This window comes from Poecilia reticulata, chromosome 20 (assembly GCF_904066995.2).
Source record: "Poecilia reticulata chromosome 20, P_reticulata-male-v2, whole genome shotgun sequence".
Classification (NCBI taxonomy): domain Eukaryota; kingdom Metazoa; phylum Chordata; class Actinopteri; order Cyprinodontiformes; family Poeciliidae; genus Poecilia; species Poecilia reticulata.
In genome coordinates, this window is record NC_088849.1 from 17,190,221 (window position 1) to 17,203,201 (window position 12,981).

At 38.3% G+C, this 12,981-nt stretch overlaps 1 protein-coding gene across 5 annotated transcripts in view; it reads left to right on the top strand.

The window, feature by feature from the left end:
• trpc1 (transient receptor potential cation channel, subfamily C, member 1) overlaps nucleotides 1–12,981 on the top strand; it is a 29,439-nt gene that overhangs the window by 12,119 nt on the left and 4,339 nt on the right. For 4 of the 5 annotated variants that reach the window (XM_008396805.3, XM_008396806.3, XM_081601711.1 and 1 more), the window contains 3 exons: nucleotides 5,993–6,329; nucleotides 8,418–8,557; nucleotides 10,232–10,393. In XM_008396805.3, coding sequence (XP_008395027.1) covers nucleotides 5,993–6,329; nucleotides 8,418–8,557; nucleotides 10,232–10,393 — 639 coding nt within the window. Of the gene's footprint in view, nucleotides 1–2,605; nucleotides 2,629–5,992; nucleotides 6,330–8,417; nucleotides 8,558–10,231; nucleotides 10,394–12,981 lie in introns of those variants that run through there. The other variant, XM_081601710.1, reaches the window with a different exon arrangement.

Genomic DNA, 12,981 nt, shown 5'->3' on the forward strand with positions numbered 1-12,981 from the left:
TCTTTGAGAATGTTCTTGTATTATGCCAACACCATTATATTAATTAAAAATGGTTTCAAAACAATATCATCGTTAATCGCAGTACCTTCTGGGACAATTTATCGTTCAGCAAAATTTATCATGAAGTGCAAAATTTTTCATAAAACAATAAATTTAACAAAATAAATTACCATTTTGTCTCATCTGTTAAATACAGGCTAAATGAACAGAAATGTCTTTATTTTTCTCATGATTAAATCTTTTTTCATGCTAAGCTAAATTTTTATCTTCGAGCCGGAAGGAAATTATATCTGCAGAAAGATTAAAATGTGAATGAAAACTAAATAAAAATCCTAAGAATAACTAATTTATTTTATTAAAGCAGCATATCTAATGTTTTCAGCTTGCTGCCACAGCATGACGCGTCCTCCACCTTACCTGACTAAAGTCTTGATCTACTTTAGCATAAATTCATCACTTGTGTTTTAAGAAGGGATGAAAGTTATCGATTGAGTTAATCTAAAGTTGATTGATTGATAGGCCCGTCACAATAAATCAGTTCATTATATAATAAATTAAAACAAACCCAATATTTTCAGTTTGCATTATTTATCCTTTTTCCAAAAACTGGATAATTCTTCAGTTAGACGTTTAAGACAATTTTGTTTCCAGAGATTTCATAATTCATTTTATTCGCTTTATCTATACCATTTAAAATGTTTTCCACTTCCAGCATTTAAAGTTTATTGATCTTTGAGAATGTTCTTGTTCTATGCCAACACCATTATATTAATTAGAAAAATGGTTTCAAAACAACATTATCATCGCAGTATCTTCTGGGACAATTTATCATTCAGCAAAATTTATCATGAAGGGCTAAATTTTTCATAAAACAATAAATTTAACAAAATAAATTACCATTTTGTCTCATCTGTTAAATACAGGCTAAATGAACAGAAATGTCTTTATTTTTCTCATGATTAACCCTCATAGGTCCATGGATGCATACTCCCGTCGTTTTTACAGCAAGACTCTGCCTCCCCCAGTATCACTTTCTTTTTTATTTTTTTATTGATTTTTATAACTTTGTATAAAACATCAACAGAATTAAACAAAAACAACCCACCATAAATCAACAAGGAGCACTGCAGTATCCGCATAAAAACATACATGTAGCCTACATACACAAAGTACAGACAGACATTCTGTCTGGTTCCAAGTAGTCAAACTGTTGGACAGCCAAGTGAGTAATACATAAGACTGAGATTCCAGATCCAACCATAAAGAGTTCCCTCTATTCATAAACGAATTTGATATGATTTTAAGTTGTGCTGACCAATAATAAAGTTGCAGGGATGGTAACGATAGACCTCCAAGATGTTTTGGTTTAGTTAATATAGAAAACTTGACTCTTGGCTGTTTATTGTCCCAGATAAAGCGAGATAAATAAGAATTTAGTGATTTGAAGTGTGCAGAGGATAAGTAGCAGGAAAGATTTTGCTATGAATAGTTGAGTCGCGGAAGGATGTTCATTTTTATAGTGTTAATTCTCCCTAAGAAAGAGGTTGGTAGGGAAGCCCAGTTTATTAAATAATTTTTCATCTTCTGAATTAAAGGTGAATAATTAGTTTCAAAGAGATAATTGAGATCAGGTGTAACAAAAATACCCAGATATTTGAAGCCTCTCATAGACATTTGAAAGGGAGATTGCATCAACCTTTCTGGGGGGATGCTGAAAGGGGTGGCGACAGACTTTCCTAAGTTGATTTTATATCCTGACAAATCACTGAATGTAGCCATAGACTCCAGCATAGCTGGGATTGATTTCTCAGGATTGCACATATACAAAAGCACATCATCTGCGAGTAATGAAATCACATGGTTTCTACTGCCTATATTAATTCCAGATACATCTGGATTAGTCCTGGTGATCTCGGCCAGAGGTTCAATAAACAATGTAAACAATAAGGGTGAAAGGGGGCACCCCTGCCTACAACCGCTATGATTCTTGAAGGGCTCAGACATCAAACCATTTGTGTTAACTGAGGCTGTTGGGTCTGAGTAAAAACTTTTAACCAGATTGATCAAATTTAGGCCCCGACCAAATTTATATAACACCTGAAAAAGAAACGGCCATTCAACACGGTCGAAAGCCTTCTCGGCATTGAGGGAAACAATTACTGTTGGCTCTTTGTGAGTATTAAGGTACTGAACAACATTAAGAACGCGTCGTATATTGTCTGTGCCATATCTCATCTTTATAAACTCCGCCTGATCTGGGTTTTTTATTTTAGGGAGGATGTTTTCCAATCTCCGGGCTAATACTTTTGCCACAATTTTATAATCGACATTAAGTAAACTAATAGGTCTAAAGGAGGAACAACGCAGGGGACTTTTACCTTCTTTTAAAAGCCAACTAATGGAGGAGTGTCTCCATGAGCTCCACAAAAACGGAAACCCGTTGGGTCCAGGACATTTTCTGTTTGGCATAGATTTAATTTCAGCCCAAACTTTCTCCGGAGTGATAGCAGCATCTAAGAAGGCACGATCCTCTCCCGTGACAGAAGGTAGAGATATACTGCTGAAATAAGAGGCGACATCTTCTGGGTCAGCCACGTCCGTGTCGTATAGTGTTACGACGAACATAAGGTAGCCGTTGATGTTGTAACGGTTCTTTTTATTGCCGAGTGCTTTACGCGGACATGCCGGTTAAACTGTAAATAACGTTAAAAAAAAGACAAACAAAACGTCAATATTGCAATATTCAAAGGACACAAACTTAAACATAGGTTTACATCATTAATATTATAACTCACCACATTGGGCAACACTCATGAACATTGGTAAGATTGGTAAGATGTAAATTTATGGCAGGTTCGGCTTGTTAGTGTGGTTGCTTTGCAACATAAGTACACAACTGGTCCGCCGTTCGTTTCCTTCTTCTACACATTAATCCATGTACCAATACAAAGCAACTATAGAGCCCCCTAGTGGAACGGGAGGAGTGAGTCCAACATATAGAGATATATAAAAATCCCGGAAAGTGCTGTTAATAATTATTGGGATGCAGTGGTGGGAAGTAACGTACTTAAGTACAATTTTTGTGTATCTGTACTTTACTTAAGTAGGTTTAATAATGGGTACTTCCTACTTTTACTCCACTACATTTTACAGTAAGTATCTGTACTTTCTACTTCACTACATTTCTACAAAACTGTCGCGTTACTCGTTACATCCAAGTCGCGTTGCTCTATTTTTCCGTTAAAATGTGAAGTTCAGGGATTTAAGGTGGCGCCGTAAAATCCGATCAATAACGTGACTTACGTGTCTGTTGTCACCCATCGCCTCCACCTTTACTCGCACACGAAGCTTCAAGACATGCGCAGTGGTTTCCTCTGAGCGGGAGGAGATGTCCATCTAATGTCAGTAATATAATAGCGCTGCATAAATTGGTATGGCGACATGTAAAATCAGCAGCACTTCGCTTTCACAGACGGCGGGACTTCGTCCAACTTTTAGCGTCACTTGGAAGGAAAGCTTAAAGAAAGATAAGCTCCGTGGACGTGATGTTAGCAAAGCTAGCTGTACAGAGACACATATGTTGCATCTGCGATGAAAAAAAGTTGTCACTCATGCCCTGAATTATTGTGTGGAGATGTTGACTGAGGTGTCGCACATATGGGACAACGCTGGTACCAAAGTGCAATATAGTGATATGACATTCAGGAACGATCCGATTCTTCTGGAAGGATCTTTACTGATTAAATTTATTTCAGCTCTAAGTATTTAATATCTAGTTTTTTTATGGGAATGTGGATCTTTCAGATCAATTTGAGAAGCAATTTGAATAGGTAAAAGTTAATTTTTCTGTGTCACATAGCATGGGGTGCTGGTCTTGACTTGGTCTTGGGTTGGTGGTCTTGACGACAACACTGATACTGACTCTTTGGTTGCCTGTCCTCTCCCACCCACCTTCTTTCCATCCCCTTTCTGTTGTTGTTTCTTTAAAAATAAATGCCACTATTGGCAAAAAAAAAGTGAAGTTCATTGTTAGGACAGGAGACCAGATGTTTCTATCCCTGAAATTATGATGCATAGAATCACATATCTAAGTCTAAACTATGTTACAGAGAGTAAACACAATAAAAACTTGCTTTATCTGTGGCATTGTTCCTTAAAATGGCACATTTCTAATGTATTCAAATTAAATACAATTGGTACACTTAATGATATTAGCGATTAGGTAAACCATTCAGCAAGTACTTTTACTTTTAATACTTAAGTATTTTTAAAAGCCAGTACTTTTTTACTTTTACTTAAGTACAAATGTTAATGTGGTACTTTTACTTTTACTTGAGTAAATTTTTTGAGTACTTTCTCCACCACTGGTTGTATGTAATGTCCTTGTTCTGCATTCTTATCATATTAATTAAGAGACTACTATCTTGATTTTTCAATAAATGGGAAAGCATGCGACTGGACTTATTAGTATTTCTGTTTTGTTTAAAGCAGTGTTTTCTGAACTTGACAAGTGTAGTCTATATTAAGCTCAGACTTAACAGCCATTCGTCCCTTTAAATTGGACAATGTTGGTGACTGTGTATTTGCTCCAGTCGGATCAACTCGCTTTCAAGGCCGGTTCTCCTCTCTACTAGAGCCGCTTTTTGGTGAGAACTATAAGATGACCACGCAAAGTGGCTTTTGCTGCATCCCAGATTATAGCAGAAGATACAGGAGAGTTTTTGTTGTCGATAGGTTACTCCGGACAAAGTTGCAAAAGGATTTATTATCTAAAAAGGATGTATTGAATTTGCAGGTGAAGGTTCTAGGGATACGAAATAATGGATCAACATCTAAAACTACTGGTGCATGGTCCGAAAAACCTATGGGGTCTATGCTACAGCTTCGAACAGAATGTAAAAGCAACCTCGGGATAAAAAAACAATCCAATCTGGAATAAATATTATGGGGATGTGAATAAAATGTATAGTCCCTTGCTTTAGGATTTAAATGTCGCCAAATATATATCAAACCAGTGTCCATGCATACATTTTTTAGGACAGCTGAATCTTTTGGGTTCGGCAGTTTTGCAGAAGAGGACCTGTCCAGAGATGCGTTCACTGCACAATTAAAGTCACCAGCCATAACTATTTATTGAATTCATTGTCGCTAGCCGGGGTGGCAACAGGGGTGGCAAGGCTCTCATTTGGGGTGGCAACTGCCACCCCATACCACCCCAGTAGATCTGCCCCTAGTAATCACTATGCTTTTAACTCAGTTACATAACAAATAACCAGTGGTGGAAAGTAACGAAGTACAAGTACTTTGTTACTGTACTTAAGTACAATTTTTGTGTATCTGTACTTTACTTAAGTAGATTTAATAATGGGTACTTAAAAGCACAATTTTCCAAGTCTTGACCAGTCCGCGGTAATTAAAAGGTTGGCGACCACTGATATACAGGACATAAGTGTGCTCTCACATCAAAGGAAACATATTTACACTTCTGAAATTAAAAAAAAATATTTTCTTACACTCTCAAAGCTTTGTGTGTAGCCATAATCAAGAAATCGGAATATTATTGAAAACATCATCCATCTTAGTGACTTACCAAGTGAAACACATTATGTAGATTAATTACACACAGACTGGTGTTTTCAAGCCTTTATTGCTGTTAATTATGAGGATTTTCCTTTTACAGCTAATGAAAACATGACATTAAAATTACAATATTTAATCAGACCAATAAATAGAAAACATTTTAATACAGAACTGTGGACTTAATGAAAAGTATATTTAGTACTAGCTTGTTATTTTCAAAAGGTGCTTTAAATCAGAGAACACATGTGATTAATTGAATATCACAATATTTCATTGGGGTTTAACGTGATTGATTGACCCAAAGTTAAGCATAGTTGTAAATAAGAATAAAAGTGATGCTTTAAAAAACAGTCTTATTATTATTTTTTTTTTTTCTTATGTCTGTCAATTCCTGTGTTGTCCGTCTTCACAGTTCGTGGCTCAGTCCAACTGTCAGCAGTTCCTCAACACCGTCTGGTTCGGAGAGATGGCCAGCTACCGACGGAAGCACACCTGTTTGAAGATGGTCACGGTCCTGAGCCTGGCACTGCTCTGGCCGCTCCTCTCCATCTGCTACCTGCTGGTGCCCCGCTCCCGAGTCGGCCAGATAATCCACACGCCGTTCGTGAAGTTCATCATCCACAGCGCCTCTTATTTCACCTTCCTGCTGCTGCTCAACCTGTACTCTCTGGTCTACAATGAGGGCAAGAAGAACATGATGGGCCCCCCACTCGAGATGATTGATTACCTGCTGATCCTCTGGATAATAGGTAAGGTATCTATCTGATGAAGGATGCATTAGGTGTGGTTTGGTATGAATACATAACAAACAAAAGAGGTCTAAAATGTGTAGAGGAAAACTAATAGTGAGCATCACCCTGAATATAATCTACATGATGAAAAGTGGTGGTGGCAGCATCATGCTGCCAAGAACAGGTAGGTTGGTCAGAGGTGTTGATGAGAAGATGGAAGAAAATCTGTTAAAAGATTCAACAGATCTTAGATTTCAAGAAAGATTCAGCTTACAGCAGGAAAAATAATCATGGGCTTGTAATCAGGGGCTTGAATGGTCTAATCAAAGTCCAAACACAAATCAAGTCACTGAAACTGATGTTCGCAAACACTAATCTGACAGAGTCGTAATTATTTTAGCAAAGAAAATTTGACAACATCTAACTATTTAAATTTTTGCAAAGCTCATAGACAAATAGGGGCGAGGGAGGACTGGTGGTTCGATTCCCAGTCCGCCCACCCTCGTAGTTTCTGTCCCTGGGCAAGATACTTCACCCACACTTCTGTTGGTCAGAAGGGCTGCTGGTGCAAAATTGCAGCCTTGCTTCTGTCAGTCTGCCCCAGGGCAGCTGTAGCTACAAACCAGCAGTTAGTAAATTACTAACTATCCTGGCTCTGAATTCAACTGCACGCCACAGTTGCAAAACAAGTTATTATTTTCCCTCGACTTTTATTTTGGTCTATCACGTTATGTCCTAATAAAATGCATTATATGCATTTAGAAAAGTAAAAGATTTCCAGCTCTTGCAGCATGAATATTTGTGCAAGACACCAAAATTATATGCCCCTACTTGCTTATCAGAGGCAGCTAAAAAGTCACATTTATAAATGGACCGTCTCTGGAGAGCAACCTCCCTCCCTACCTTCCCCGTCTGCCAAGAAGCCATTATCATCATGCACTTTGGGTCTTGTTAATGGCTCTGGCTTCTTGCTGGGATGTTTGTAAGTGGCTGTAAAATCCTGCTTCCCCCCCCCCCCCCCCCCCCCCCCCCGCCCTCCAACTCATTGTGCTGTAGGTCTCATTCCGCTCACCGCTTGGTTGATAAATCATTCTATTAACAGCACCTGACGGGTAATAGAATTCTGTAGCAGAAGCAGTGAGATTAATTTGTTAAACTTTAGAGAAATGGGTGTTGGGACGTTTTCAATTTGACGTCAGTGGAGTCGCGACAGAAAAGTGAACCTGGGTTCTGCGTGTGTCCCTCAGAGGTGAAATAATTCTTCATCTGTTGCAAAAGAACATCAGAGATCAGGTTGAGTATTTGTCAAGCTTTATTTAAAAAAAATGTGATGTGTACACCAGGAATCCTGTTGCATTAATACGACATTCTCTGTCAGGCAAATAGAAAAGAGGTGTCCATGATTGCCCTTCCCTAACATATTTTGTTAGCAGGATGTGAGCAGCTATCAAACTCCCTGCATGAGTTTGATCTTTACACCCAGCAATCATTTTTTTCTGCTCTCTGTTGTTGGCTGTTTTGTCTCCTGCTGCACCCATCTTCTCGTATTTCTCCTTCTCCCTTGAGCCAGTTGCCTCCCATTAATGGAGAAATCAGATGCTGTAAAAGTGTGTGTGAGCCTTTGCGCGCGGCTGCATGGACGTGTCTTAATGTTTCTCATGTTGTGTTTGTGTGTCTCATTTCTCGAACACAATGAGTGGGTGAAGAAACGGCTATTAGGGTTTTCTGCGCCAAAGGCTGTCACTTCTTTGCTGGCTTCCTTTTAAAACTCCTGACAGATAAGTCATCTCTGAATCACAGTACACAGTACATATTGGCTGTTTTTATGACCTGTTTACATGCAGGACTAATGGATTTTTAATATTTTTTTCTGAAGAAAGCTCCTTCCCATTTTTATTAAATGCCACATGGTTCCTTAAATCCCACTTGACAATTTTTTTTTCTCTTTAAATGCTAATTTTTGCATATCATACCTCTTGTGTCCCCTACGACTCAAACTGACAGATGACTTATGGGTTAATCCGAAACAAATGTTCCACATAGCTGCAAAAATCAGCGTGTCTGTTATGTGAGTGTATCTGATGGTCACTTTCTGCACCCTTGCAGGAATGGTGTGGTCGGACGTGAAACGTTTATGGTACGAAGGGCTGGAAGACTTTCTGGAAGAGTCCAGAAACCAGCTGAGTTTTGTGATGAATTCGCTCTACCTGGCAGCCTTCACTCTTAGAATAGTTGCTCATAGCAAGGTAACAGCACACTACATTATTATTTTTTTTCAATTGAAAACATAGCTAAGATCAATAGAAATAGTTATGGTTGGAATTTTCCATTAATAATGGAATCAATTTTGATCATTTCTGGGTATTAGTTATATATTTTAGTGTTATTTTTATAAGATTAACGAGACTGTATTATGGACAATTTCAATAATTTTTCAACAAGAAGATTTGAGTGCAGAAGTTGTTAAATTCTGGATATTTGGCCACTGTCAAATGCCAGAACTTTTAGATATGTAACCTTTCTGTCAGGGATCTGTTTTTTTAAGTTCACACATTTTGAATGGGATTAATGTTGTAGCCATTCTAGAACCTTTATTGTACACAGCTATGACCATTTAATAATAAGTTTTAATGCATTCTTGAGATTTTTGTTCTGTTGGAACATTGAACTTTTGTCCAAAGTTTCAATCGTCTGGCCCAAATTATGTCTTTCATTATTTAGGATGTTCCAGAGCAACCCATAAAGTCCAGAGATTGCTTTTATGCTTATTTGCTGAACTAAACAAATCCTCCCTCGATCAGAAAAAAGTACCTGGAGCATCGTCTATGGATTTAAGAGTTACATTATGACATTTTCCTCAAAAATGAATTGTTATGGGAAGAAATCATTATTTCAAGAAACTATACAGTTTACAATAAATAAGGAGCGTCTAGCTCAAGTTATTCAATCTGATGGCAGACCATGGTTGAAATTTCTACAGTTGGATGATGCACATTAACACATTAAAACTATAGGATTGGAACAGTCAAAGTAAATTTCTGGGAAGTATTTCACAAAAATGCAAAGAAGACAATTAAGCTATTGCCCCTTAATCATACTGAATTAAACAATTAGGTTAAGTAAAAGGGTCTCCACCAACATCACCCACATTAATAAAAATTGCCTGCATCAGGGTTACTTTGCTCTGTTTGTTTTTGAGACTGCCACCAAGTGGAAGCAAACAGCAGTACCATGCATCATCAACAGAGCTGTGCAAAGCAACAGCGCTCATTGACACAGGACATTATTTATGTTTCCTTAATGGGCCAGGAAGGGAGGAGACTGGAGGCTGGATGCAGCCAAGCAGATAAAGAGCTCTAATCAGACAACAGCTTTACAAGGATCTCATGTATAGTATTTCTGAGAAAAGAGTTAACTAACAGTGATCTTTTTTATGTGCCTTATTACTCTCCTCACTGTGTGTGGGAGCAAATTATGGGTCCTCGTCCAGGCCAGAGGCTAACTATATATATATATATATATATATTTTTTTTATTTTTTTTTTAATGTATACTAACAGTATATACTGTATGTGTTGTGTTTGTATCGAGATTGTTGAAAAAAAAAATCAATATACACTAATCAACTTAAAAAGCAAAATGTTGATTTTTTTTCTGGTCATTTTGGTGACATTTTTTTTTTGCCCCAACTGAGTAAGTATACTCAAATAAAAGATTGGATTTTTCTGCACAGGCTCCTTGCACATTTTCAAGGGGTGCCAAAAATCCTCATAGTCCTGTTTTTATAAGATCAATGTTGCCCCAAAACAGTTTTTATTATTTGTGTTAAAACTATCTGTGGTTTAGGATTTCAAAGCACTGAGAATGTTCCTGACACAAGTTTCCGCCTTCAAGACAGTTTTCTTTTCCTTTGATCTGCAGTTCAAAAATTGCAAAAATGAAACAGACACACTAGACAGGAAGGACTGGGACGCCTTCCATCCCATCCTGGTTGCCGAGGGCCTCTTCGCCTTCGCCAACGTTCTGAGTTACCTGAGACTCTTCTTCATGTACACCACCAGCTCCATTCTGGGGCCACTTCAGGTTAGTAAGGAGTTATGTAAGAATTATGAAGCTACTTCGTTTTTTTTTTTAAATATTTTATTTTTGTCACACTTGCACAGACAGACGATCACACCGCCCACTCTCTTCCGCTCTCTATTAATGTGATAACTCGAGGGCAAGCCCACTCTAAATATCACACCAGCTGTGCTTTTCTGTCTGATAACATCGTCAAAGGCATTAAGTACAAGCGCATAGAATTTTTGTAGAGGATGATTTTTTTTCCCTGTTTGTTAATAAAACGATTCCGCGTACTAAACCGTACTAAACCTTCACAGATTGTTGTCATTTACATTACCATTCTGCTCCCATTATCTTTGGACAACTGCTCTTGTGTCATTTATCCGTATGGATCAGATTTCGTGGTAGTTTAGAATTCATAGTTAATCCTGCTTTTAACTTTCTCACAATTGTATCCCTGATCTGCTTGCTGTGTTCTTTGATCTTCATGATGCAGATTGTTCACCGATTTCTTGTAAGAAAATGAGGCATTCACAGATCAGTTCAATACACACCGAGATTATATTAAACTGAGTTCTATGTTCTAATCTCTGAAAACAACCTGATTTAAGAGTGAAGGCGGTTGGTTCTTTGTGTAGATGTCACATAAAATTCTGTTAAAATACATGGAAATTTAAGTTTATTATGTAAAACAAAAAAGTCCAATGGTTGAGAATACTTTCTCAAGGCACTGCAAGTCAGAGTCGAGCAAAAAGCGTTCAACACATTTTTTCAGTCCATGAAACCTTTAACTAGTTTCATTAGTCTTGCTAGTTTTCAGTGGAAATCTGTAAATTTTTTAGCAGTGCAATTGCTCTGATTAAAACAATTAAAATCTAAGCATCGGCTTGTGAAATCTGGATTTTACATTTTCCACTCATTCTCTCCTGTTATTTCAGGGCCATCTGTGCTCCCTGATCTTAAATCATGACATTGCCTTCTTGGAAGATTTATATATATATATATATATATAAAAACAACCAGTGTCCGGATTTCTTCTGGGTGTCTAGAGTTTTATTTTCTCTCCCACTATGTGTGTGTTCTGTGTTACATAAAGCAGTCCTCAGGTATGCGCCGACATATTTCAAGGAACAGCTTCCTGTCATTAAGTCTTGGTTACAATTTGTGGTTGGATAATAAACACTAATTCCCCACTGCAAGCGGTAAACATGCAGGTTCCAGCTTAAATCTCTTTTTGCCTTTCTGCTTCGTCTCTTCCCCGTCTTTCTGCCTCACTCGTGCATCAACACGTGGCCTGGCAGAATGGAAAAATGATTAGCTCTGGAAACAGACGCCGCACTCACATGGCAGACACACCTCTCCCAACAAATGTGCACGCACCCACACATTTCAGCACTCTCGTGATATCTGGTCGAGGCAGCCTTCCGTCCAGCCACACCCAGACATCCCCCTTTTCCATGCAGACAGTGACTCATGATTATGGGGGTTGCAGTCATACTTCCCCCCCCGTGCTGAGCTTGGAAAGGATGATTGGATGTGTGTAGAGCTTGCTCGCGGCCCAGACTTAACCTCACTGACAGTATTAATCCATCATACCTGATGGTTAACTCCATACAGGAATGCGCTCGAGAGTACAAACACAAGCTGTGGCCTAGCTACGCAGTATATCTTATTCTAATAGGGTTCTGAGTAATTGCTGTGGGGAGATTACACTGTAAGTCGTAAAAGAAAATGTACTGTAAAAACTGCCAATATTGACACTGAAACATCCTGTGCTTCTTTGTGTGTCTTTTATGGTGTTGTATGGAGATGGGCCTCCAAACTTACAAGTAACACCGGTGTGTAAAAAGTCTTAAACAAAATGCCGTTTTATTGCAGACTGAAAAAGTTTGGAAAACACAAGTGCGATTATTCAGACGTTCTGTGATGTCATGCGCAACAACAATATTCTCTGGGCCTCTAGAAAACAAACGCACCCACATCATCACTGATCCTCCGTTGTAGTTAACGGTGGAGTGCTTTAACACATATATTTGTTTGTTTTACAGCAGGCTCATATGGAGTGTTTGCTGTTAAAAGCTTGTCTTAGTCTCAATCGAAGCACACAGTTCCAATAGAGTTTAGCAAACTTCACACCCTCATGGTTTTGATGGCAGCCTCTGTTTTTCTGGCATACCTCCTGAACACCCTGCGGCATGGAGATAGCATCTAAGACAGGGGTCTGCAACCCATACTACCCAAAGAGATATTTTTTGCCTCCTGCTAAATAAATTTTGTCTTGAACCACAAAACCTTAATGACCCTTCCGAAAAAAAAGATGTCTTGACAAGTTTTGTAATAGTTGAATTTTCAACTATTGATGCCTTCATTTTTTTATTTTCTTTTTTTTTTTTACTTTTTCTACCAGGATTGCCATAAAACTTTAATATTTAATCAAGAAAACTGTATCTGGCAGCGTTTGAGCTACACATTAAGCCTTTTCAGTCAATGTTAGGGGCAATTGCATCCGGGCTCTGTTTGTACGGTTACTAAACTGGGCTTTATGTCATGCCTGCCAAGGAAGGGTACAACCTCAACTCGGCTCTTAAATCACCCGTAGTGGTTTGGGA